Source organism: Corvus hawaiiensis, chromosome 1 (assembly GCF_020740725.1).
Source record: "Corvus hawaiiensis isolate bCorHaw1 chromosome 1, bCorHaw1.pri.cur, whole genome shotgun sequence".
Classification (NCBI taxonomy): Eukaryota; Metazoa; Chordata; class Aves; order Passeriformes; family Corvidae; genus Corvus; species Corvus hawaiiensis.
The window spans coordinates 7863701-7889314 of record NC_063213.1 but is presented as its reverse complement, the minus strand read 5'-3'; the positions used below and the strand labels follow the sequence as shown (position 1 = coordinate 7889314).

At 46.7% G+C, this 25614-nt stretch overlaps 1 protein-coding gene across 1 annotated transcript in view; it reads right to left on the bottom strand.

Annotated features, from left to right (window-relative positions):
- The window catches only part of LOC125327102, a 38539-nt gene that overhangs the window by 10713 nt on the left and 2212 nt on the right, over positions 1–25614 (bottom strand). The window contains exon 2 of the mRNA XM_048306558.1: positions 25007–25293. Coding sequence (XP_048162515.1) covers positions 25007–25293 — 287 coding nt within the window. The remainder of the gene's footprint in view (positions 1–25006; positions 25294–25614) is intronic.

The following is a 25614-nucleotide window of genomic DNA, read 5'->3' as shown; positions in this document are numbered from 1 at the left end:
ACTGCCAAAACTTCCCAGGACATGGATGTCTTGCATTTTTCATCTCTGCCAGAAAAGAGAAGAGATGAAAATTTCCAGGATGAAATCTCCATTTCACATCAGAATTTCTCATATCCTTGGGTTACTGGTTTCATCTTTCTCTTTCAGAGGCTATGGGCGTATTTCTGAAGTCATTCTCAGCCAATAGAATCATAGAATCGTTTATGTTGGAAAAGACTTCTGAGAACATTGAGTAGAGCCATTGTTAACCCAGCACTGCCTAGCCCACCACTAAGCCTTGCCCCTAAGTGCCACATGTGCACATCTCTTAAATTCCAGCAGGGGTGGGGTTTCCACCACTTCCCTGGGCAGCGTGTTCCAGTGCCAGACAACCCATCCACAGGCTATTAACAAGCAATCCCCCAGGAGTGTGAAGGTTCACAGGTCTGACACATGCTGCTGGACACACAGGTCACATTAGTGCTGATCTGCCCTCAATGGGTGGATGGTGCTGTCAGCACCAGCACATTTCTGGAGGTCTTTCCTAGTTTATAGTTTTCCCTTTGCAGGCATGTTTCAGCCAAGTAATTAATCTGTAAGGCTATGTAAGGAAAGTAAAGGCAGAAGAGGCAAGCATATGGACAAATCAAATTGCATTTTTTAAAAAATTTCAGCCTATTTTTTGAGCTGTCCACCAGCTCAAGCAGCAAGGATCATCTTTTTTACCAAGATGCAGCCTTTGCAGAACTTCTCCATGTGCTGATTCTGGGTATAGAAGCTCAGGGGTAATTTGACCCAAGATCTTCAAGGCTGTTGGTAGAGCAGATAGGGCAGAGAAAAGTGGTGATTTGTTGTTTGAAGAGTTGAACATCCCAGTTTTGATCAAAGTGCTTTCTGAATAACTGGACTTGAGAGGCAAGAGGTGGACTTCCACATGGGGGACTCCAGCAAGGACATGAAATCTGGATACAGCTGCATAGCACTGTAGAAACCAAACATATTCAGCATCTTTAAAAGCATATTCCTAGCAGTCTAATCCTTGACCCCACAGTTATTTTCAATTAATTAGTCTATCAGAAACTACTGTTGTCCTTGCTTTCCCTCCTTCCCGCAGTTTGCAAGGCTGTACACAGCATTGTGCTCCCACACAGGGCTGTTTTTTTTTCATCAGTTTTTGGGTGGATGCTGTATTGCATTAACATCGACATTCATTAACATAAAACACTCAGGCATCATTAGATTTTTTGTGGCATCTTTTCCTATTCTAATTAATGGAGTGAAGGTGTGGGAAAGAAAACCAGAGAAATGCAAGGGCCAGAAATGAGGTTTTTCAACCTTCTTATTGAAATCAATGATCATGTGTGGGGTGCTGAATCCTGCTCCTTATTACAGCACCCAAAATCTGGACTAGCTCCATGGGGCTGAACCCCTTTTACTGATAAACCCATGATGGGAGCACGCACAGGTCTGTTGTAGCTGAGGACAGGCCGTGGGTAATCAGCTGAGAGGAGACATCTAGACTCTAGACGGCAGCTGGGTTGAGCAGTAGCACAGGGCTGAAAATAAAAGCAGGAATTTTATGGACCCTGACTGAAGGAACAGAGGAAAAGGACTGATAAGACAGCCTGAGACTGTACATTAGCTCAAAGCACCCAGCTAGAAACCACAGTGCATTTTGGAGCACCCCTGAGGACCGGCGTAGGTCTGGGGTTTATTTAAACTGGGGACACTCCAAATTGCCATTAAAGCCTCTTACTTTGACTCCTTCTGCCGAGCAGAGGCTGGAAAAGGTTTGAGGTGAGAGGCAGCTGGAGCCTTCACGAAAGCAGATGCAGAATATCAAACTGGAGAGAAATTAGGACAAGGTTTGCTGTGAGCTTTGAAGGCAAAGGCTGTTTGTTTAGCCTTAAAGGAGGCAGGCTGCTCCGTTCCTGCTTTGCTTGCCTCAGCCTGGGAGGCATCCCTCACGCTTCCCAAAGGCTAAAGCCCTGCCAAAAGGGGCGGAGAGGCCGGTTTCACTTGCGGTGGGGCGTGGAGGGGAGCACGGTGTCGGCGCGGGTCCCTCGCTGCTCCTTGCCCGGCACAGGCGGAGGTCAGCGGGTCGCTGGGGCTTGATCTGCCCTGATCCCCCTTCACAGGGGAAATGAAGCGACAGGGACTTTGCTCCAGCACAGTGGCCACTTTGAAAAAATGTTTCAGGCAGATAATTTATCAGGTTTAATTGCTCTTTAATCCCCCTGATCGGCCTGGCGTGGAGAAATCCCCTCTGAATGGGGGAGCCTGTTTGAAAAGACCCAGGGAGGCTGGGAGGGCTGAAGGGAGGATGGAGGGAGGGAGGAGGGATGGAGGAAGGATGAAAGGAGGAAAGAAGGAAAGAAGGAAGGAAGGGAGGGAGGGAGGAAGGAAGGAAGAGAGGGAGGAAGGAAGGAAGGAAGGGAGGGAGGAAGGGAGGAAGGGAGGGAGGAAGGAAGGAAGGGAGGAAGAGAGGAAGGAAGGAAGGAAGGAAGGAAGGAAGGAAGGAAGGAAGGAAGGAAGGAAGGAAGGAAGGAAGGAAGGAAGGAAGGAAGGAAGGAAGGAAGGAAGGAAGGAAGGAAGGAAGGAAGGAAGGACGTAGGACTCAATGGGTACAAAGTGTGACCAGCAGGTCAAGGGAGGTGATTTTCCCCCCTGCTCTCTTGAAAGCCCACCTGCAGTACTGTGGTGGCCAGCTCTGGGGTCCTCAGCACAGGGAAGACCTGTTGGAGCAAGTTCAGAGGAAGCCACAGAAGTGATCAGAGGGCTGGAGCACCTCTCTTATGAGGAAACGATGCCCAGAGCTGGGGTTGTTCATCCTGGAGAAGAGAAGGCTCTGGGCAGAACTTAGAGTGGCCTATCAGCACTCAGAGGGAACTTACAAGAACAACGAAGACACTTTTAAGCAGAGCCATTTGTGGGAGAAAAAGGGGTAGTGGTTTTAAACTAAAAGAAGATAGATTCAGACTAGATAGAAGGGAGAAATTTTATGCAATGAGGGTGTTGAAACACTGGCACAGGTTGCCCGGAGAGGTGGTGGATGCCTCACCCGTGGAAACATTCAGGGTCAGGTTGGACAGGGCTCTGAGCAACCTGATCTAGGTGAAGGTGTACCTGCTCACTGCAAGGGGGTTGGACCTTTAAAGGTGAGTTTGATTCATCAGCCACCAGAGCAAAACCAGACCTCATTTCGAAGGCAGGTAATACTTACTGTGTGCAACCAGCAGAATAATCTCTGTAGCTTTATTCTGGAAATAATGGATATTTTCCATTTCTTTGGTATGGAAACCTGCCCAGCCAAGGGTTTCTCCTGCCTCTGTTTTCATAACCCAACACCAGAACACCATTTATTTTTTCCTATTGGATGCGTATGAGCCATTTCTTTTCAATCTACTTGCTTACAGATAATTTCACCATGCCAGTTCAAGGTATGTCTTGCCCTTTATACCATATGTATCATTCTGGTTTTATTACACATTGAAACCAGAATTTTACTTGCTTGGGTACAAGAAAAACCACTCCAGCTAATTCCCAGTGTTGAGATATGCTACTGGGGACTTGAGAACAGTTTACGTAATCCCAAGAAAATTAACCAAGACTTTCTACTCCAGACTTCATTGGTTTTAAATCAAGATCACAAAACCAAGTACAGGCAGGTTAATGACAACTAGAACAAAAAAAATTGCACCTGAAAGGCCTCAAGATACACTAACCACAGGACTGATTTTTTTCTCCAGCTTTCAGTGAAGAAAAGCCTCAAGGAAAGACTTTGCAGTGGGAGTGTGCAAGTCATGGCATCAGCTGCAGAGGCCTGAAGAATGATCGTTTCCTGCAAGCCCATCTCCAATTCTGAGCCAGAGTTTATCCCATTACACCCACACCATGAGCAGCCAGCAGTAAGTTAGATGCCTAAAACGGGCTTTTTTTGGGGATGAGAAAGTTTGATCTGGGGATTTGTAGCAGGTGAAGTGTCACACTACTGCTCTTCTGTGGCAATGAGCTGGTCTGTAACCAACCAGTCAAATATTTTAACATCTGTTTTTCCAGCGAGAAGTAAGGGAAGAGGTAGAGTGAAAAAGTGACCAGGAAAATAATAACATAAACTCAGTTTCTTTAACCTACCACCAGTCCCTAACTTAGGCAGAAACATGGCAATGCTGTGACTAATTCCCTCGGAATATCCTCACAGCAAGTGAGGGAGCCCATGTCTCCCAAAAACAACCCCCAAAACCATGAAGTCACTGAAACAAGGCCAGTCTGAAGGCTGGATGGGCTTTTCAACTCCAGAACTCACTTACTGAGGAGGCTGCATGGACAGAAAAGCCAGGATTTCTGAGTACTTCAGTAAGGAACAGACTCTTCCTTCTTGGTTCAAATAGATTGATGCCTTGATGTGGCTACCTGAAAACAGAGCCTAGACAACAGTAAGAGAATAAAAGTGGGTATTTATTTGAAGGGCCTTCAAAGGTACACCTTGGGAGTGTAAAGCCTATGAGGGGCTCCACCCAAGATGGACCCTGGGCCATGGGTTCTTCACTCTTTTATAAGTTTGGTCCATTTGCATAACAGGGTTAATTCTCCAGTTATAACTTCAGTTAATGATGTAATTACTCCACGTTTGCCCCTCCTCTCAAAAGGCTTTTAGTTTACACATTTTGGGCCTGGGACAATCGAGGTGTCCTTGAAGAGCAAACCTAGAGAGGTTTGTTATGTCTAACCAGCACGAGAGAACAGTAGCTAACAGTCCACACCAAACTTCAGAGTTACACACCAGGCAGTACAGGATTTGAAAGATATAAAAGTTGAAAGCTAAGGCATCAAAATGACCCTATTAAATGCAGGTAAATGATTCCTGATGATGGTGATGGATGAGAGTGGAGTCAGAACCTCCAACATCTTTAGTTTTTAGCTAAGATCCTACATTGTTTACCCAACATACTGTGATTCCTCCCTTCCGTGCCTTTTCTGTGGTTCTTTCCTGATGGAGATGTTACCTTCCATTTCTGTATCAGGAACTGTGGGGAGACATATTTTGTCCTTGATACAGACACAGCCCATCTAAGAGCTGCTGGCTTTTTTTCTTCTTTTCTTCTTTTAGCAATTCCTCCTTTGGCTGAAGAAACCCTCCCCGAGGCAGGAGAGATTTTCTTTCCCAGGCATGTCAGGCGTGCTCCCCTGGCCTCTCACTGCTCTAATTATTAGCATGAGGATGAATAGATGAGGAGCCATGAATGGGGTCATCTTCACCTGGGAAAAAAATTAATATATCACTTCTGAAAACTCCAGGCCAGGGCATGGCTTGATGGGCACTGATGGCAGAGCTCGACTGGCCAAATGCTGGCAGATGCACTGACCTGGGGCAATGTCTGAGCTGATTTCCCACATAAGCACTAAGTTTCTGGAGTGAGAGAAGAGTGGGGGTGAAAGACATCCCTAGAATCATTGCATCCTTCAGTAATGAGGAATTTTCCATGTGAAATTCCCAGGTAATGGTAGGAAGCAGGAAACACCTTGTGGTCTTTGGGAGAATGAACTAACATGGGATGAAGAACCAGTACATCCCTTCTGCTGCTCCAAATCCGTGCTGAACTGTCCTGACTGCAGATCCAAGCTACCCATAGAGGGTCCCAATATATGCTGGAAATGGAGATTTGGTCTTGTGATTCCAACCCAATTTAAAGGAGGGAAAAAATAAAGCAGATGAAGATGTAGCAGGGACCATAGCACTAAATACCTACTGGATCGTCAGTACTCAGTTAGGTCTGTGGAGCCTGATGTCCTTGGGCTTTCTTTCCAAGTTCTTTATTAAGAAGAAACCCTTTATGGCATATTTTTTGGAGGAGTTGATTACTTTCAATGGGAAAGGGCATAGCAGGACACAGAAATCAGAGATTACATGAGGTCATTTCATCTTGACACACTGCTGCCAATTCCTGAGCTCAGTCTTCATCCAAAAACCTAGAAAACTGTGTCAAGCTTGCTCTAATATTTAACCCCCTATGGAAAACACTTGTTCCCACTGCTGTTGGCTTAACTAGGACCAAACCAGGTTTTAGTCATAGTTAGCCCTAGCTCCAGCATGGCAAGTGCACCTACTCAAACTGCTGTGAGCATCTTTCCAGGAGGAATGCAGGAAAAGTCCTCACCATGGCAAAGGGTGCTGATGAGACGCCAGCTGCAAGTGTCCTTGGGCTGGAGCACATTGTTCTGAGAAGCAATGCAATAATGATGCAGGCATCTTCCTGACAAGGGGTTTTATTCTTTCAAGGTGCCTGCGTTGTCAGAGCGAAGCTGTTGTGAATTAATTGCTTCGGTGATGGGATCAAAGTCACAGTGAGTCTGGGGTTTTTCCAGCCTTTGCCATTTGAGCAACCAGCACTGGTTCCATGGAGCTGGCAAGTGAGTCATGAACAGATGCTCAGGAAAATTGGATCATTTACAAAGTGTTTACAAATACTTCCCACTGGCCCCTTGCCAATTTTGCCATCCTCCCCACTTAGAGAAAACATGCATATATGTCCCCAGCCGCTGTCCTCCGGGTCCTTTCTGATGGGATTGCTGCTGAAGACATGGGGAGGGGGCTTTGCAGGGACTTGTGTCCTCCTCATTACCCCGTCCACAAGGAGTAATGTCATTTCCACAGCCTGGATGGGGAAGTGGAGGCAGCCACCAGCAGTTTTGGGTGCAAGGCACAGCCCTGGTTTGAAGGCATTTGAAAATAACAACGCACAAATGGCTAATTATGTACATGCAGCTAGATAGTAACTGGGGGTATTTCTCCTGTGCTGTCACACTTGGTAGCTACACAAAACAACTTTGGGTATTCTGACCAGTGGAGCCCCCCAAACGCCAGACAAGAAGGATTTGGAACATATTTTTAAGGTGAGATGAACAGTAACAAAAATTATTCAGGGGCCCTAAGTATAAGCAAGACGTGGATCTGCTTGAGCAGGTTTGGAGGATCCGTGAAGATACTCTGAGGGCTGGAGCACCCACTGGAGACAGTCAGAGAGCTGGGGTTGTTCACACTGGAGAAAAAAAGGCTCTGGAGAGAACTTGGAGTACCTTCCAGTGCCCTGTGTTTCAGACAGTGGGCTTGGCCACCTACTTGCATCATGAAAGAGCATGAGCAGTGCTCAATCTCCACCTGCTTTCATGACAGGCACATCTCTGAGCTGAGCCCTGGGAGACACTGACAGGGGCAGGGCTGTGCTTCTGTCTCCATCCCAGACATGTCCTGGAGATTGTGACAGACTTGCCTCAATCACACAATACTTGGTTATTATAAGGGTTAAACCTTCTGTAAGGGAGAGCAGGGTCCCTCAGGGGTGGCTGGGTTGATGCTGTAGGGGAGATTAGTGGGATAAAAATCACTTTCCTCCAGTTGACTTAAGTGATGCTACAGCCTCTCTAAGACAAGCAGCACTGCTGATACAAGTCAGTGTGTGCATTGCAAAGCCTTCTGGAATAAAACTTGCCCCTATTCAGGCACTCACTGATCCTGCAGCCTTCCGAATATCTGTTCTTTGAGCCCCTGACCATTGCTCTGAAGCACAGATTTCACCTGACCAAGGGGCTCCAGAGCAATCCCCATATTACACCTTTATCCCTACAGCTTCCTTACAGACATTTTCTCCAGCTTGCCTTTCTACCTGCCAGGAGCAGCCTGACACAGGTGGCCAGGCAGGGAGCATCCTCATCAGCTATTAAAACTCCTACTTTAATGGGAAAACAAGGTCTTTGGCTGGACTTGCCTTCCCTGCTTTGTGCATCCCTGCACGGAAAGCCCTGCCCGGAGTCCATCACTGCTGCGGCCGCAACGGCAGAGGGAGCACACGCCGCTGCCTGCCAGCCCCTGCCGGCTTTAGACCCACAGCTGGCTTTTAATTTTAATTTTCTAGCAACAGAGAGGTGGACTAGAGCCGTCCACCCCCCTGGTGATTTTTTCCTGACCAGCACGGCAGGCTCGTGGGTAGCAGCAGGGAAGAGCTTTGCTTCGGCGGCGTGAGAGCAAATCCTGCAGCGCAGTTGCGGTTTGCTCCCTGGTTAGAGGCTTGGAAATATTGATCAGGGCTGGAGAAGAGATGTGCACAGGAGAAAGAGCACAAGATTTGGGGATTTAAAAATGATATAATTGGATTTCTGAATTAAACACAGCGAGCGGGAAGGTCAGCAACAAGATGCAGCCATGGGCTCATATTTTCTCAGCCTTGCTTGCCTGGGTGTCCAACATGAGACCATCCCAGATGGTGTATCCTGGGGAAAGGGTGTGTTGGGCAAATGTTTTTGAGAATGTCTTTGCTGATAGGTCAAAAAGGTGGGATTGCTTCCATGTGCATCGTGTGAGGCTGTTTTCCCTGCAGTGGGGTGGCATGGAATGGTGGTGCCTCTGGTTGAGGCTGGACACTCTTTCTGACGGATGGGAAGTGATTTCTGGTTTCAAGGGCTGGCCCATAGCTGCACTTATCAGTGCTTTCTGTCACTAAAAGCATTTAAAATATTTTAAATTTGTAGCTTTTAATCTCTCCTGCTCTCTGTTTGTGTAAATACTTAGACACATCTATTTATGTCCTGTATCTTCCCCTATACAGACTTCAGGGACCACGCTGGTGCTACTTTTACCCCCAAGCCCCAAAATCTGCCCCCAGTGCAAAGGACAAGGCCATGCACCAGAATCTCCACCCGAAGCTGAGACTATCCAAAACATCACCCAGGTTCAGGTGGGAACATTTAGCTGCTAAACTCTGTGCTTATATGTAGGTATAGGAAACTTATTAATCTTTTATTTGCATTTAAACATTTTGAGAGACTTGGGAGCCCCAAAGGAACAAAAAGCCTATGTTTTGCAAATTACCCCTTGTAGTTTTCAGGTATGGAAACCTCCCCAGGGGTTTCCCCACTCCTGGGCTGCCTCTGGCCAGCCGATTTACCGTCCATGTTTCCATGGAAACAAAAACTGGATGGGTGAAGAGAGGGTGGAAAAAAGTTCTTATAATAGGTGGCATTTCCCAGTTTGGAGAGTGGGATTTTCCCAGGCTGGACTAGTTTTTTTTCCAGGACTTTTTTCCAGGAGAGCAGAAGGAAGGGCATGCCCTGATGTGGAGATGGATGGGCAGCAGCAGGTTGCCCTTGCTGCCTGCTGCATTCAGAGCAGCAGCACCAGCCTTCGGGTTTAATGCTGTGATTTATGGCCACTCTGCTGCTACAGAGGTGTCGACTGGGTTAAGAGAGAGTGTTTTCTAATGAGTGGGGCAGGACATGGGGGCTGCCCTGTTCTAGTTGAGCTCACTCAACAGTGTGACCTTAAGGAATGATCTCAGCAGTGACAATTCCTCTCTGTGTCTGTGCAGACATTTAATGATGCTTGTTTACTTTACAGCTCACTACGAGGCTTCATTAAAAAGCATCTGCAAAGGCCTTGAAGTCCTTGCTGGACATCTTGCAACATCATCGTGAGCAGTCATAGCAACACCATCCTGGGCTGGCACAGAGACTCTGAGTTGTGATGAAGATATCAAACCCAAGGTGTACCGCAGCCAGCTCAAAGCAAACCCGAAATTACAGTCTCTGCAGGGAGAAGTGACAGCCCTGCTACAGAGATCAAGGATTTATGGAGATGGGGCAGCCAGATCTCTCTCTTGCATCCTGATAGCTGATGTGACACATCAGGTGTCAGGGTAGCTCCTATTCCTAAGAGGTTAAACAAGTCGTACGATCAGGAGGGGCTGACATGTTGGTCCAGGCGAGGAGTGAATCATTAAGTTATATTCCCATTGCTGAGACAGGCAGCAGCAGCTCAGCGAGGTTTACGTAGCCTCAGGTGAGCTGTATGACAGGAAAATATACATCTGACGTGAGGTGAGGTGCTCTGAATTGTGAAATGATAATCAGGAGAGCTGCTTATCGCTGAGTCAGGCAGGGGATTCTGTTGTGAGGTGCAGGGCTGTGGTTTGGGCTGGGGTTTTCCAGATGTGTGTGTGTGTTCTTATACCTGTAAATCAGTAAATGTATTTTTTATAATATTTTAGACCTTTTTTTTCCCCCTTTAGGGTTCTTTTTTCAGTAGCCTGCTTCACTTGAAAACTAACTTTTTGAGTGTTATAAGATGGAGGAAAGCTCTTGGCTCCCTGTAGAGAAATAAGGCTGGTTTCAGGTTCAGGAGCCCCAGCAGGAGGAGCACTGAGGATGGACTGTGTCCAGCAAAGAGAAATGGTGTTATTTAGACATCATCAAGGAGAGAGGAGAGATACAGGAAAATGTACACACATGTGTACATACACGCAAATATCTATATGCATATATTTGTATAAATATACACATACATACACGTGTGTACATATACACCTACATATAAATAAAAAACACCAGCAAAACCTATTTTATATGTAGATATAGATATATATGTACACACACATATATAAGACACACACACATGCTGAAGGTGAGTGTTAGCACTCTTACCAGGGTGTGCAAACCTCGCTCTTGCTGCTGAGATCATCCCTGTCCCTCACTGGGGTTATTTGTATTTACCGAAGCTGGGAAATGCTGCCACTCCTCTCCTGCCTTCTTCTTTGCACATCTGGGCTTCCTAACTCTATTTTTCTTCTCTCAGCTCCAGCCTATTTGCTTCAGGAATAGGATCAGGAGGTTTTGGGAGTGAGTCATAGAAGGAGAAATATCATCAACCCGAGCATCCCATGTAAACTTAACCTTGAGGACTGTGGACGCTGGTAGGGTCAAAGGGAGGAAAAAAGGTCTCATTTTCACGTGCTTATCAGTGCCTAGCCACAGACCCAGGCTGGAATGCTGCTCCAGTGAGGAGGGGCAGGCAGGTGCCGCAGCACATATGGCAAGCCTGGCCACACGCTGCTCCAGCGCTGCGAGATACGGAAGCACAAGGGCACTGCCATGGAGAAAATATCAGCTCTGGGCTTTGGCTGGCTCTGGGACTTTCTATTCAGAGCCACAGCATTACCTGAACTAATGTCTTGTCACAGAGGAGAGGGTTTGTTTACAAACCCTTCTCCAGAGGGAAGAAAATTATGTCAGTTTTACAGGAGGATGGTGATTGCAATGGCTACTCACAGCAAAAGGCTTGTAATTTTGGGGTGATTTTAGGAGCTGGGATGATGGGAGATGCAGCAGGGACCCCCAGAGGAGCCTGAGGATGCTGTACCACAAAATTGTGGTGTCTTCTGTCTCCTTGATGATGTTCAGAGAATGACACTTCCCTTTGCTGAACACATTCCCTCGCCAGTTCCTCATGCTGGGACCCCTGAAACTGTACCCAGCCTTGTTTTTCACTGGGAGCTAAGAGCTTCTCTGATTCCCATCAAGAATCCTCTTTCCCCCATCTTGTGACACATTAAAAGTAAGTTTTCAAGTGAAGCAGACTACAATAATTTAATTTATTTTTAAAGCAAACAGCCATCATCTAGTGATAAACTCCATTCCTCATGTTTGAGGAGCTCCCCCCAGTCTGCACAGTTTACTTGGGTAAAGTGAGTTGTCTCCAATTTCATTGCCAGAGCATCAAGAGGAAGTTTCATTATTCTAATTTAGCATGAAAATACATTTAAATAGCATTTCATTTTGCCCTTTCACAGTATTAAGTAACTGCAAGAATCTTTTCAAGAGCAATTGCCCACAGCTTTTTGTTCAAATATTCTCTTTACAAAAGTCTCATGATGATTTGGGAGAAGCAATAGGGGAAAAACATGCTTCAGTGACAGAATAAAGGAGAAGTCTGGTGTAATACTCAATACAGTGTTATTTATCCTGTAGCTAATTACAATCATAATCTGTTGTATAAGGGAGGCATTTCAATGTCAAATTTCATAAAAGAGATTAACTCTCAAGGAAAGATGAAGCAGTTGGGGGTCAGGGAGTGTTGCAAGAGCCCACCAGCACACAGGGTCCCTCTGCTCCTCCAGGAGAGCCCTCAGCTCAGTCCCAGCCACACTCCTGGGCACAAGGCAAGTAGATTTGGAGCTGACTAATAAATATATTTGGTTAGCTTGTTAAATTCATAGAATCATACAATGGTTTGGGTTAGAAGGGATCTTTTAAGGTCATCTAGTCTGAGCTCCCTGCCATGGGCAGGGACACCTTCCACTAGACCAGGTAGCTCCGAGCCCCATCTAACCTGGCCTTGAGCACATCCAGGGATGGCTTTCTGGGCTGCTGGGTCATTCAGTTTTTCATCCATCAGTGTCCCCAGGTCCTTCTTGGCAGGGCTGCTCTCAATCCATTCACCTCTCAGTCTGTAAGGACAGAGGGGATTGCCCTGACCCACGTGCAGCACCTTGCACTTGGCCTTGTTGGACCTCATGAGGTTTTTGTGGGTACATTTTTGGTACAATTACACCAAACCCGTGCAACAATTTTGAAATGCTTCAACATCCAAAATGTGAAATGCTGTCAAACATCAGATTGACAGTGGGGTAGTCACTGGGGAGCAGGTTTACAAGAGCAGCTGTTACTGTACAGCAAAAGCATTTTAGAACCAGTGCCACAGACCCCTGCACTAGGACCCTCCTCTGTCATGCATTTATGGCTGTAACATTTATCCAGCTCCCTGTAAGGTTAGTGAATGGTGATCTGCAAGAACAGTCTGAATTATCAGATGAAAAATCAAATTGCTTGTCCTAGAAAAGAGGAATGCAGTATCAGACTGGGTATTGCCTATGCAGGCAGAGGCCAGAAATATTCAGGTAACACCCATGGTGTTTTCCTGTCACTAATGAGAATGAACTGCATGTTATTGGTCACCCATCAGGTTTTCCAAGCGGGAAATTTGCTCATAACCTTTCTGACATGTGCTTCCAGAAGCTGAGTGAAAAGGATCTAAGTCCCAATAATGCTGTCTCTGAGAGGACCTGTTCAATTAAATCTTCCTCAATATGTCAATCACCTGCTAAATGCAGCTGCTCTGGGCTTGGGAAGTGCAAATCAACAGGTTTAAATGATCCAGGAATGGCTGGATCACAACAGCCGGTGAGTGGCTGTGCCACCGAGGGGACACACTGCCCAGGCTGAGACCAAACTAATAAAAATCCAATTTCCAAATGATGGATGTCCCCTGAACTCTAGCACAAAATGAAGCACTTGTGCTCCTTGAGATGAGGTACCTCATTCCAGGAACTGGAATGAAATCTTCAGGTACTGCACTAATTTGTAGAGCAGTGATACTGCAGCGACCTTTCAGGTGAGCTTGGAAAAGAGCAGTGGCCCTGTTTGTTGTTTGTAAGTGAATACTAAAAGGTAGCTAACAGCTCCCTTCTCCCATGGATCTGGCTCTATGGATTGAGAGCTTGTTGTGATGAAGAGTGTTATCATTTAGGCATAGAAAACACCAGGTGAGTTGGTCCCTGCGTGTGCCAGGGCTGCATGAGGCAGAGGAATAATGATGACCATGGAGATCACAAGAACAATCATCCAACGAGGGAAAACCTTGTTCATAACACAACTGAGCAATTAAGAAGCATTCGATCCAAAAGCTTTAACGTGTGCAAATTCAGGCAAGAAAAATTCTTGTGAAATCACGTATTCAAATGCTGTCTGTGCTCTAGAGGGTGAAGCCCTGCCTGCGCCTCCCGGCACTGTCGCGTCTCTGGGCTCTACCTAAAAATAAAACCCTAAGCAAAAAGAACAAGCCCCCTGCTGGCAGCCTGGCACGGAGGCAGAGGGCAGTCACTGCCAGGCATGTGCTCTCTTTGTCCTTACAGGTCAAACCTGGAACCGAGCTAAGGATGCCAAGTCTCCAGATCAACACTCGGAGTCACAGCTCCCTCTTGCCTGTCTCCTGCCCGGCAGCCCGTGACCAGGAGCAGTCCCTGGACCCCTGCCCAGGGCTCAGCCCTGTGATGGTACCAAAGCCCAGCACCGAGGTCAAAACAAGGTCTGAGGGCATCACTCGAGGTGAGAAGTGCCCTCTCCTCTTCACCACCTTCACCAAAGGAAGCAAAACTGGAGCATTCTCTTCACCTCGTGGCACCACAACATTTTCACCCACACTTGTGAAAGTCATCACATTGCAAGACCTCAGCCTCAGAGCTGGCCTAGGTCAAGTGGAAGGAGTAGCTTCATTTTGCCAGTGCTTTCTACTGTGTCCCCCTTGCTGGTTGCCCAGGGACCCAAGTCTGTTTCCTCAGGAGGGTGTGGGAGGGAGGCTGGGCTGGGGTCTGATTCCATTTGTATCCCCCTACTTGCCAAAATCCAGGATAAACCACTGCAGGCCCAGCCCATCTGAAGCACAGAACTAAAAAAGCCATGCTTGAGCTTTCAAAATGGAAGTCACCCACTCTCAGGTGATCTCCTTTTCATGTCAGGACTCTGTTCTTAAGTCCCAAATAGCACTTGTGTTTTGTTAAGTGCAGGGAGAAAAAAAGGAAATAAACCAAGCCCACACAATACAAGATTGAAAGGGAAAAAAAATAAAGAGCATGTCAAGGTTTCGCATTACTCCAAACCATCACATAAACAGAACATCATTAAAACAACATTCCTGGGAAAGTTACCTCTCACCCATCCTCTCCCCTGCCCCTGAATCCCAAGGCAAGGACCTGAGAGGTTACAAATAAAACCCTAAAGGAGAGAAACTTTGACATCGATTCCAGCAATTGGAATTTCTAGTATGTCTCCAAAAAAGTGTCAAATCTGTCACTCAGTGCTTATAGGTTATCCTCTGTGAGCTCAGACATGAGCCTGGTGTGTTTATTAAACCCGTGGCCTGGCAGAGGAAAGGTGTCTGTCTGAATTGCAATAAAGCTGATTTTCAAACAGTTGGTTTAAAACTCTTTGTCTTGGTTTAGTGAATTACTGAACACCAGGATAAAGTGTTCAAACACAGATTCTTGTGTCTTGGTACCAGGTACTTTGCAGATGGCTCTGGCCACTTCAGCAGACACTTAGGGCTCTGGGCTGGCTTTTTCTGGGTGGTGTAGCATAGCAAAATAAGACACTCTTGTGTCCCTCTGTGAATATATCTATCTAGAGGGATAGACGTGCACTGTGTAAATATACATATGTTAGATTTAATTACGTGGGGCTGGCTTTGCTCTGCAGTGCTCAGTGACAGGACCTGTCCTTCCTTGTGCCCTTTGGGGTCCCCTCCTGCTTACCTGCCCCAGCCCAGCTCTGGCCCCATTGCTTCCCCCACTTCCAATGCCACAGCCCGTCCTTTTCCCCATCTATACCCAGCTGAGAGGCCTGGGAGCAGGAGCCAGCCTCTCTCTCCAGAAAAACTCTCCCGTTTATTTAAGTTTGCCTCCTGCACATGGAGATCCCATGGATCTCTGAAAGCTCTATGAAGTTATTTGCTTGAGCAAACTGACAGCAGCCTCTGGGCTAAACTTTTGATCCGTCAGTTTTCTGCCACCTTCAAAAGGCACCGCTGGCTGCAGGCAGCAGCCATCGCACCCTGGACAGGACCAGCACGACTTCCCACGGGCAAGGGGAGCCAGCAGAGGTGGATCTCCATCCTCTTGCTTGGCACCAACGGGGTGGCTGGTGTTATCCAGCCCCCAGTGTCCAGGTGTGGGTGTCTCCTTCCTGGCACGGGGGAATGCACCAAAAAAAGCATGCAGAGGTTCTGCTGTTGAAGCAAACCAGAGCTGCAAGGACTTCAATTGCCTTCAGAGACTCTCTTGGTGTTGTACTTTAGGAGACCACCTCCTTCTTCTGTCCCTCAGGCAGGGGAAAAGGAGGAACCTGTCACCCAGTTCTGTCCAGTTTTTCTAGAGCTTGCTGGAAATACTGTGGCTGACTCTCCAGTGAAAGGTGTTTTTCAGTGCCTATCATCATCTCATATCCTGAGGCTTTTCCACACACTCACGGAAATTCAAAATGATCACACTGACGCCAACATTGTTTCAACATTTACACTTCTGGGAAAAATACCTTGAAAATATGTGATAGGCATAAAACTGCAGGGATGGATCCAAGCACAGAAGGAAGGAGATGGAGTGTGGAAACTGTAAGGTAAGAAGGCTCCAATTCTATGCTGGATAGCTGAATTTTCCCACCCCAGCTTCTCTAAGATGCACATAGATCATCATGCTGTGAAACTTTGTTCCCTAAATGAATGGGTTGAACCAGAAGAGATGAAACCATGGCTACTGTGCATACACAGGGGTAAGGAAAAGCACATCCATGGCCCAGTTATACTGAGAGGTTACATGCTGTACCAGGGAGATACAGAACATGGGTATATTCTGCTCTGGACCAAATCACTCTCCATCACAGACAAATCTTCTGACTTGTATGTGGATGGAAGTCTGTGCAGGGGATTCCCAGTGATTTCCCACAGACCACTCCTGTTTGTGACCACCACAGCAGCACCAGAAAGTTTTGCTGGAATGAGGCATGGGGGACAAAGACAAGGAAGGAAACCCTGCCTGCCATGGGATAAATGTCACCCCTGGTCCCTAAAAGGGACAGAACTGGGGTTGGCAAGCTGTAGTGACCCTTGCTCATCATTCTTAGTTGAGGCCTTTGAGAAGGTCCAATTCTGAAGCCATTTCTCAGTCTTTGTTTCTACAGACTTTGCCCAATAATACTGCTGATGTTTCTGGCTGACAAGCAAATGAGAACAGCAGCTCTGTCCACAGCTGGACATCCAACTCCACACTTAAGGGTACAATGAGTAGCCTTATTGTCTGAGATGTGGAGCATCCAAACTCTGCACAGGTTTATGAAAGGAGATCGACATATCTGACAAAAAATGAGCTTTCTCACTGTCTCACTGGAGAATTTTAAGCCCAATTTGGCTGTTCACAGCTGTGCAGGAAAATCTGTAAATCAAGAAGTTACTCCAGGCAAGATTTGAAATGCTCTAATTGCCTGTTAGATTTATGACAAAAGTACCACGAGAGACAAACGGGTTTCAGTACTCCACTGGCATAATTTAACAAAAAGTATATCTTTCCTTCTGTAATAAGTCATTATTGCATTAGATTTAGTGTTCACACTTTCCCCATTAATATTGCAGGGCATGTAGTTATAGGACAAGGGGCAACGGCTTTAAACTGAAAAAGGGCAGTTTTAGATTAGATGTTAGGAGGAAATTCTCCACCATCAGGGCAGTGAGGCACTGACATAGGTTGCCTGGAGAAGTTGTGGATGCCCCATCCCTAGGAGCGCTCAAAGCCAGGGTGGATACAGCTCTGAGCTACCTGCTCTAGTGGAGGGTATCCCTGCCCATGGAAGGGGATGGAACCAGTTGATCTTTAAGGTCCCTTCCAACACAAACCCTTCCGTGATTCTATGAGATTAATCCCAGCTCAAGTATTTAGCTTCCTCTGCTGGGTATTTTATTCCTCTACAATTTTTTGAGTGAGAATTATAAAGCCAAGTTAAATAAGTGCACATAAATTATGGAAACAGCTGTATGAAGTACAGGAGACACTAAATTCAGGCTATTCCAGAAATTTTCTCTTCTGTGACTAGATGTAACTTACTGGCCTCATATGAGTTGAGTTATGGGCAAATGCTCCCAACTTTAATTTCCTAAAAACCCTGTTTTGGGGAGAAAAATGCAAAAATAACTGATGGCTCACAAATGGAAATAAGCAGGAATCAGCCTTGGACATGGGAGTGCACAAATCCCTTTGCTGCATTAACCTTGTGTCTGAAATGTGCTCAGCAAGGAGCCGTGTTCTGGAAACAGGAAAGAATGAAACTGGATGTTATTCCTTCTGGAAATAAGAGCAATGGGGAGAGAATTTTACCGGTTTAGAAAGATGACCTTGACATTTCTGTACATGTTTTGATGGCTTTTCAAAAGAGTCATGTTACTGGGTGGTCTGATTTGTATTCCCTGCATTGATGTGTATTGCAGTTGGCTCCAACAGCAACAGTGAAGTTGCTGGGGGATGGGTCTTTTTTTTAAAGATAATTTCTTTTTTCAAATATTCTTGAAGTGCAGCTTGTATTAAACTGGGTAATAATTAGATAGTGAAAATGCTTCTATCTAATGCTTAGATTATTACAAGTGCCTGAGGCAATTCTTCAAGGTTTATAACAGACATAGAAATCAATGTTTAATGTCAAAAGTGATCCTGGAAGGTGTTTATTGAGAGTTATTTTTTAATATAAAGTGTAAAGATTAAAAAAATGCTTTTATTCTTAGTTTTACTTGTAGTGGTGACTGGGGGAAAGGTGTGCTATCATCAGGGAGAAGTATTACCATAAAAGCTGGTGTCAAATCTTCTTTCAAGGTTCTTGATCCAAAATACCAGTTAAAACCAAAACAAGTCAGTGTATTTAAAGTCAATACCCCCCTGGTTGTTCTTACATTGCACTGATTTCTTAGAGCTGCTATAAACCAGCACTAGACACTTTCATCAGTGAAGCTTCATTACCGAGCCCTGTGAGAATCTGCCCTTTAGAAAGAAACTTTCTGGGGCTTTGGGCTTAACATCCATTAAAAAATCTTGTTGTACAACAGGGTATGAAGACTGTTTTCCTGCTGCTAGAATACTACACTCAGGAGCAGCTGGGACAGCAAAGCTGCTTCAGCATCCTCTGCCACCTTTCACTCTCCTGTTTTACCCTTCACCCTTCTCTTCCACCCTCGCCTGGGTTGAAGGAGACCTTAAAGATCATCCAGTTCCAAACCCCTGCCATGGTCAGGGATGTCTTGCACTAGACCAGGTTGCTCAGAGGGCAATCATATGGAATCCTACAGATGGGAACCAGCCGCCCCAGGGTATCTGCTCTGGGCCATGGAGCTGGCAGAGCTGCCCATTTCCCTGTAGGTATCCGAGCTGACACCAAAAGGACTTGTTTCACCCCACTGTCCCTGCACAGGACCAGGATCATAAGTACACATGGAGCCACACTGGAGACAGCTACAGCTAAGTGGGGTAATCCCACTTTCCAATGTCCAAACGATTTAATAGAGATGAAACCCAAGAGACATTACTGAAATGAGATAAATCTGGGCAGAAATGATTGCAACAGCGTTTGGGGAATGGAAAAACAGCATATACCCTGGCAGATACGGGGTCGAGAGAAAGATGCAGTTCTCTGGGGAAGCCTGGGTAGGAAAAAAGTCAATGATGGCTCCACAAGCCATCACTGCTTGCTTGGACCCCATCCTGAAAGTGCCTGAGCTGTACCTGTCTTGTAAAGGGCAGCTTTGGATGCAGGGGACTGCCTTGGGGGCTGTAGGAATGGGATGGACGCACTGGCTACTCAGTGCTTTCCCAACACTTTCACCAGGATGAGGGGAGACTGGGGATGGAGCTCATGCCTTCAGGGGGACTTTGCAGGGCACACTCTCACCTGTAGCATTCCCAGTTACTGGACCAAAAACTGAGGAGTCATCTGCTTGAGGTGCTTTTGGGGAGGGGCTTCACCTCCTAGAAGCACCCACCTCTCTCCATGGCTGTTAGGGCAGCCTGAGGGATAGACTTGGGTGTGACATTTGCAGTATCCATGTCCACACCTGGGCAAGGTATCCCAGCTGTCTGCTCACATCCAAGTCACACCAGCAGCCTCAGTACAACAGGGTGAGAAAAGACTTCCCAGGGATGGTGGCTGTAGGTCAGGGAATGTCTTTTATCACAGCTGGAAGGGTAGATGAGGTTGTTTTAGGGCTGGAAAGGCAGAGGAGGTGCATTGCACCCTCGCTTTCCTTCAGATCTGAAAGGTGCAGACCCCAAAGGCTCACTGCTGTGTGCAACTCTCCCGAGTAATCTAATGAAATACACTATTTCTCCCCACAAACTTTGCTTCTTTCAAATGCTTCACTAAGGATGAGCAATAACTGTCACTACAGCAATGTTTTCAGTACACTGGGAAGATTTCAAATTCTCCTCAAGGCAGTGAAGCCCAAAAAGTATGAGACCATGACAATATTACCTGCCTTTTCCCAGTTCATTGCCACTCACTATGCAAACAGAGCTAAATGTGATTTGGGCTCCAGATATCAGCAAGAACATACAATGGAGAGATCAGAAAACATCTCCTGGTGGAAGACATCAGGTTAAAAAAGGAAAAAATGCTTGAGGAAGGATGGAGTTTAACATGATTATAGAAAAACCAGAAATTCGTGATGGAGGTGTAACTCTCCAGGTGTAACTCAGCACAGCCTTGTGGCTGCTCGTGTTTGCATTAGCCAGGGACCTTCTCCCACGTGTTTGATCAAACGTGACTCAGTACAGGGGAATAAGAGTGTTGCAGAAGTGGGAGAGAGCAACTTCCTCCTCTGAGGGAGAGCAGGAATGCAAAATATGTCTAAAATAATACACTACCCAAATAGTCTTTCAGCCTTTCCCAAAGGAAAAATACACTTCTCTACAAGGAAAATGCCACATATCTCTCTACAGCCCCAGGAAAAGAATGAGGTCACATCTTTCACTAAAGCTGAAAGAGAGGGATTTTTTTGGTGCAGCGTTTCATCCCCTTCTAGTAACTTGACATGCTTCACTGCGGTGGTATCCTGGTATTTATCTTATTTTGGGCTTCTTACAAAAAAATATTCAATTCTCACTCAATCTAAAGGGCTAAATCCTGCATCAGCAAAGCAGTGTTGCTATTATGAAGGAAGTAGGTTTGCCCCTTGCTTCCATCAGTGTGAGCTGGGAGCAATTCTCCCTAAGTTAAAAGGTGAAAGCTGTCCCACTGACTCCGGCTGCAGAAGGGTTCCTTGCCTGGGAATGAGGGAAAAGAAGCCAACTTCATAAACCAGATTTTGGTCTCTTTACACAAGGACAATTTGTAATAAACCCTGTGGCTAACGTGAAGTTATTGCAGATTTGCACTGGCATGAATGAGGTCAGAAACCAGCCCGGGGTGGCTGGGATAAGGCGGCACAGAGGTGTTGGAGCGGAGAAATTTGGAGTTTGATTTTCTGCAGCCCCTAAATGATCTCAGTGCAGTGACACCCTGCCTTCAATGTATTTTGGGTCAAATTGATGAGTGTCATGGCTCAGGACCAGGCACATCTGACATGGAGAAAGCCACGCAGAGCTTGTTGGAGCAACCGTGTGCTAATTAGAGCTGTCTGCTCAATGAATTTAGCTTCAACTGCTCACAGAGTGTCTGCAGCTAGATTGGGATTTCCTCAAATTGATTTGTAATTTGAGGTTACTCAATTAATTTTTCTTTTTTTAATTTTTTTTTGTTAATTTTATTTTATTTTTGCTCTCTGTCTTAATCGCACAAGTGTTTGAGTCCCCGTATCTGCCCCCTCCTTGCTTTGACAGGTGCCAGCGATCCCCAGCCGGGTGCCCTCTCCAGCATCACAGCCCTGACTTGGCCACCAGTGGGCCAAACCTCCCAAGATTCACCATCCATTAGGAAGGAGGTTACAAATAAGCAGGGTGGAGGAAATTCAACCCTTTTTTTTTCTTTTCTGGGCCACACAAGCCTTGCCCAAGGCATTATTTGTAGAAAAATTAGGCTGCTGCAAGATTCACTGGCAGGGTGCAGAATTTAAATAGAATTTTCTCTTGTCCCAGTTACACAAAGTCAGCCTGATTGTCCCATTCCCTGTGCTGGTATAAAGTGGAAGTAATTCCAGTCCTGAGGCTGGGATTTACAGCTCACTGGAGGGACAGATGCCACAGGAGGCGTCGCATGGCAGCTGCTCCAGGCACCAAGTCTCAGGCCTGGTGAGTTGGGTCATAGAATCATAGAATAGTTCAGGTTAGGGCCTTAAAAACTATCTTGTTCCAACCCCTTGCCATGGGCAGAGACACCTTCCACTATCCCAGGTTGCTCAAAACCCATCCAACCTGGCCTGGAACACTTCCAGGGATGGGGCATCCACAGCTTTTCTGGGCAACCCGTTCCAGGGTCTCACCACTCTGATAGTGAAAAATTTCTTCATAATATCCAAGCTAAACCTGCCCTCTTTCAGTTTAAAGCCATTCCCCCTTGGCCTATCACTACCTGCCCTTGTAAAAAGATCCTCACTGCATGAGCAGCATTTTCTTTCTGATGTGACAACTGGCATGGATGCAATTCAAATTTAATTTTTTCAAGCATTTTTTGAGGCCTAGCTTTGAGTACCAGCATGTTTGGAGTCAGGGAATGCAGAAGGTGTATGAGTGAGTGCTGCAGAATTGTGACCCTGCATGGGTAATATTTTATGGTGTTCATCTCCCACCAATTCTAACATGAAGCAACCAAAGCACCCACTTGTCTTTCTAGTATTTCAAATCTCTCTCACTACTTTGAGGTTCACAGATCAGAATCATTGCTCTGTAGTGGCAGTTTTGTGCCAGGCAAATCTGGCTGATTCCAGGGAAGTGGTGCTGTCTCAAAACAAGTGGTGTTCTTTTAGGAATGGTTTGGTTCTGGGAATGAAACTGCAGCTCCCATTCAGAGACATCTTTTGCAGCAGCTGAGCCCAGTGACACGAAGAGCTGAACCCTGCAAGGTGATGTGAATCCTTTGCTGCTGCTGCTGCTGCTGCTGCTGCTGCCGAGCCCTGGCCACTTGTTCCATCACTCGAAGTCAGCCATCTGCTGGGGGGAATATCTGGTGCATCCTGTGTTCAATGAACTTCCCTTTCTCCTTAGGATTGTCCTCTGAAACATGTAAAATACCCTGGAAATGGTGCCAGGCATTACTTGCCCACCCAGGTAGTATGGTTAATCATTTATGCACTTTAAAAACACCAACACAAAAACTTCTGTAATATTATGGGATTTTCACGACAAAGATGTTTGTTCTGCTTTCTGTTCAGCTTTGCCCCCGGAGTGGGGAAGAGCCCAGAGCTGTTACTCACTGCCTGTGGCTCTTCCAAGAGGGAGCTCAGACCCGCAGCCAGGCTTCCTTCCTCTTGACTTGAGATTTGCAATCAGAGCAATTCCACTGACTTCAGAGAGCTGCTTCTCATTTCCAAACATATGCTTAGGAATATAATCAGGCTTACAAATCTCCACTGACGGCAAAGCCGAGTGCCAGCTTCCCTTAACAAGTAATGCAAAACACTGCTGGGGGGGTGAGCAGCCCGAGCCTGCTACCCAAAGCTCAACAAACCCCAAAACTAGCATAGTCACAGCCTCCTCCTTGGAAATTAACATTTTATGAGCAGGATTGGAAATCTATGGGTGCTTTGGTACTGTAAGAGCAGACCACCAGAAAGGTGGTCTCTGCCATTGTGGCATTGGCCTGCTGCTTGTGGGATAGAGATGTGCATAGGGCACCAGGGTCTCTGCAAATAACCAAACCCGAGGGGGAAATAGTGTGGACTTCACCAGCAACCCTCAAAGCACAACTCATAGGAGGTGAGTGTTTCTCCCACCCACCTCTGAGAAGCCCATTTCAGCTCCAGGTGCCAGTAAAGGATGTCTCCGTGCTCATCCTCCCACACGAGAAGCAGATGCAGAAATAAATGCCTCACACCACTCAACATCACGGTGCTCCAGACACATCTCTGCTGACGGGAATCATGGTGATTGTCAATAAACTGATTCATCTGCTGCCTGGCTGTGGCTGGAGCTGGAAGAAACAGTGCTCGAACTTTTGTCAAAGCTGTGGACACGCTGGGCAGGATTTAGCCCAGTGGCTCCACGTCGGGCTCTGCATGTGAGCAAAGCAGAGGTGAGGTTAGCAGAGACTGGTGCCACTGGAAGGGTGTCTGGGACACTCATATGATGGTGGTAGATGTCACCAAGAGCCTACAAAAGATCAATGCTCTTCAGGACCAGCAGCTGGAGGTCGAGTAGGGCTTCATATGGGACACACAGAGCCCAGGCTCAAACAGATGCCCACACCCAGACACCAGCATTTGCAGATCCAGTCTTCCACCAGTTGTCCCCCTGCCTGTGTTGTTCCTCAGAAGGCTGTTCTGACCATTTCTTACCTCTCTGACCATTTCTTCCTTTAAGCCTGGCCACTGTTCCCAGCCTCCCTGGTGGTGTACTGCTCCAGAGCGAGATGTTCCCATCTTATTCAAAATTCATGAAAAAACCCCATGGAAATGGTAAATCATCTGTGTGGACCTTAGGAGCAATGGAATGGTTCTGCTCTGTGCAAAGCCTCAAAGAAAAATCCAAACCCTCCAGGACCATTCATAGTGGGTGGACATTCATTCAGTCGAGGCTCGCTGGGCTGGGTGCAGCGCTAAATGCAGCACAGCACCACACAAAATCCCTGCCTGAGCCCCCAGCAGGTGCCAGCTCGCTGGACTGCTGCTCCCTGGCTGTACTGGCACCATGCCCCCACCTGCATGAGGCCAAGCACATCAGCACCACCAAAATGACCAGGACTGGCAGCACCAGGGCTGTGGCTGGGTGACCGGACATGCCACCACTGCCTTGGGGCACCCCATGGCCCCAGGCCCACCCAATCCTACTGTACATCCCTCTCTGTGTCCCTCTCTGCCCCTCTTCTCTGCAGAGGAAAATGGAACTTGCCTTTTGTCTGGCAGGGGTCAGACAGAGCCGGTTTGTTCGATAAAGCTTTAACGCTTTGTGAACACGCAGAAAAGCTCAACCCGGGGCCCTTTGACAATCTCCATTGTTTTGAGGCTAAAAAAAAAAAAAAAAAGAAAGAAAGAAAAAAAAAAAGGAAGGCTGGTTCGATTTAAAACACCAAGTTCATGGCATTTCAAACAGAAATGATACACAGCGTATGGATTTGTGTGATACGGGGAGATAAAGCAAGGAATAAAATGCCAGGCAGGAGCATTACAAATGCTGCTCTCGGGGGTGAGCCTGGTATTTTGCCATCTGATTATTTTAAGTGGTTTCTGTCTCTGCAGCAAAATCTCTGGCATTAGCTTCACATCCCAACTCAGCGTTTGGGGCAAAGTCTGGGAAAGGGAAAGGTGTGAAAAAGATGAAAAAATAAGTGATACTTTTCCCTAATGTCTAACGTGCCTGGGAAATGGCACGTAGATGTGTGTACGGTCTGCTTCAGCCACACTGGGGTTCATTGTCTGCAAAATTCATAAGCCATGTAATGCATCAGTTGCCAAGCAAAGCCGGGATATGGGAACCCTCCCTGCAGTTTATCTAAGGACTAAAACAAAACAAAATAAAATAAAAAAGTGTACCCCTGAAAGAATCATATGAGCTGGCACGGAGGTCAGTTGACTGAATATTTCATTTATTGAACGTGCGGTTGCCAAAATAAATAACTCAGGCAGGAAAGCAGTAGTCAGGAAATTGAATGTGGTTTTTTTTCTCTGGCGAAGTTTCCCTTGAGTGATTTCCTTTGGAGGCTGCTGCTGCCCGCGGAGCGCATCCCTCTCCTCCGGCTCCAGCGGCAGCCCAGGCACCGGCGGCGTGCTCCTCCCAGCCAGCCTCCACCAGGAGAACAAAAATGTGTCGTTTCGCTGTCCTTATAATGCACAGAGGAAATAGGATTAGGTCCAAATAGCAGCAAGGTAAGTAGGATTAATGGCTGGCTTAAATAAACTCTGTCGTTCTTTACAAGGCTGCTGGATATTGTTTCCGCCTGGCTGTGCTGCGTGCGAGGCAGCGCTTTGCTGTGCGCACGAGGTGCACGTGGAGATAAGGTGGGGGGGGGGGGGGGATTGGGAATTTAGACCACTTTGCGGAATGTTTTCTTTTTATTTTTAGTAAGAAATCTGACTTTTGCAGTTGTGAGACGATGAAAGCCCCGTGGGAGAGAGGGACGGAAGGATGGAAGGGTGAAGGG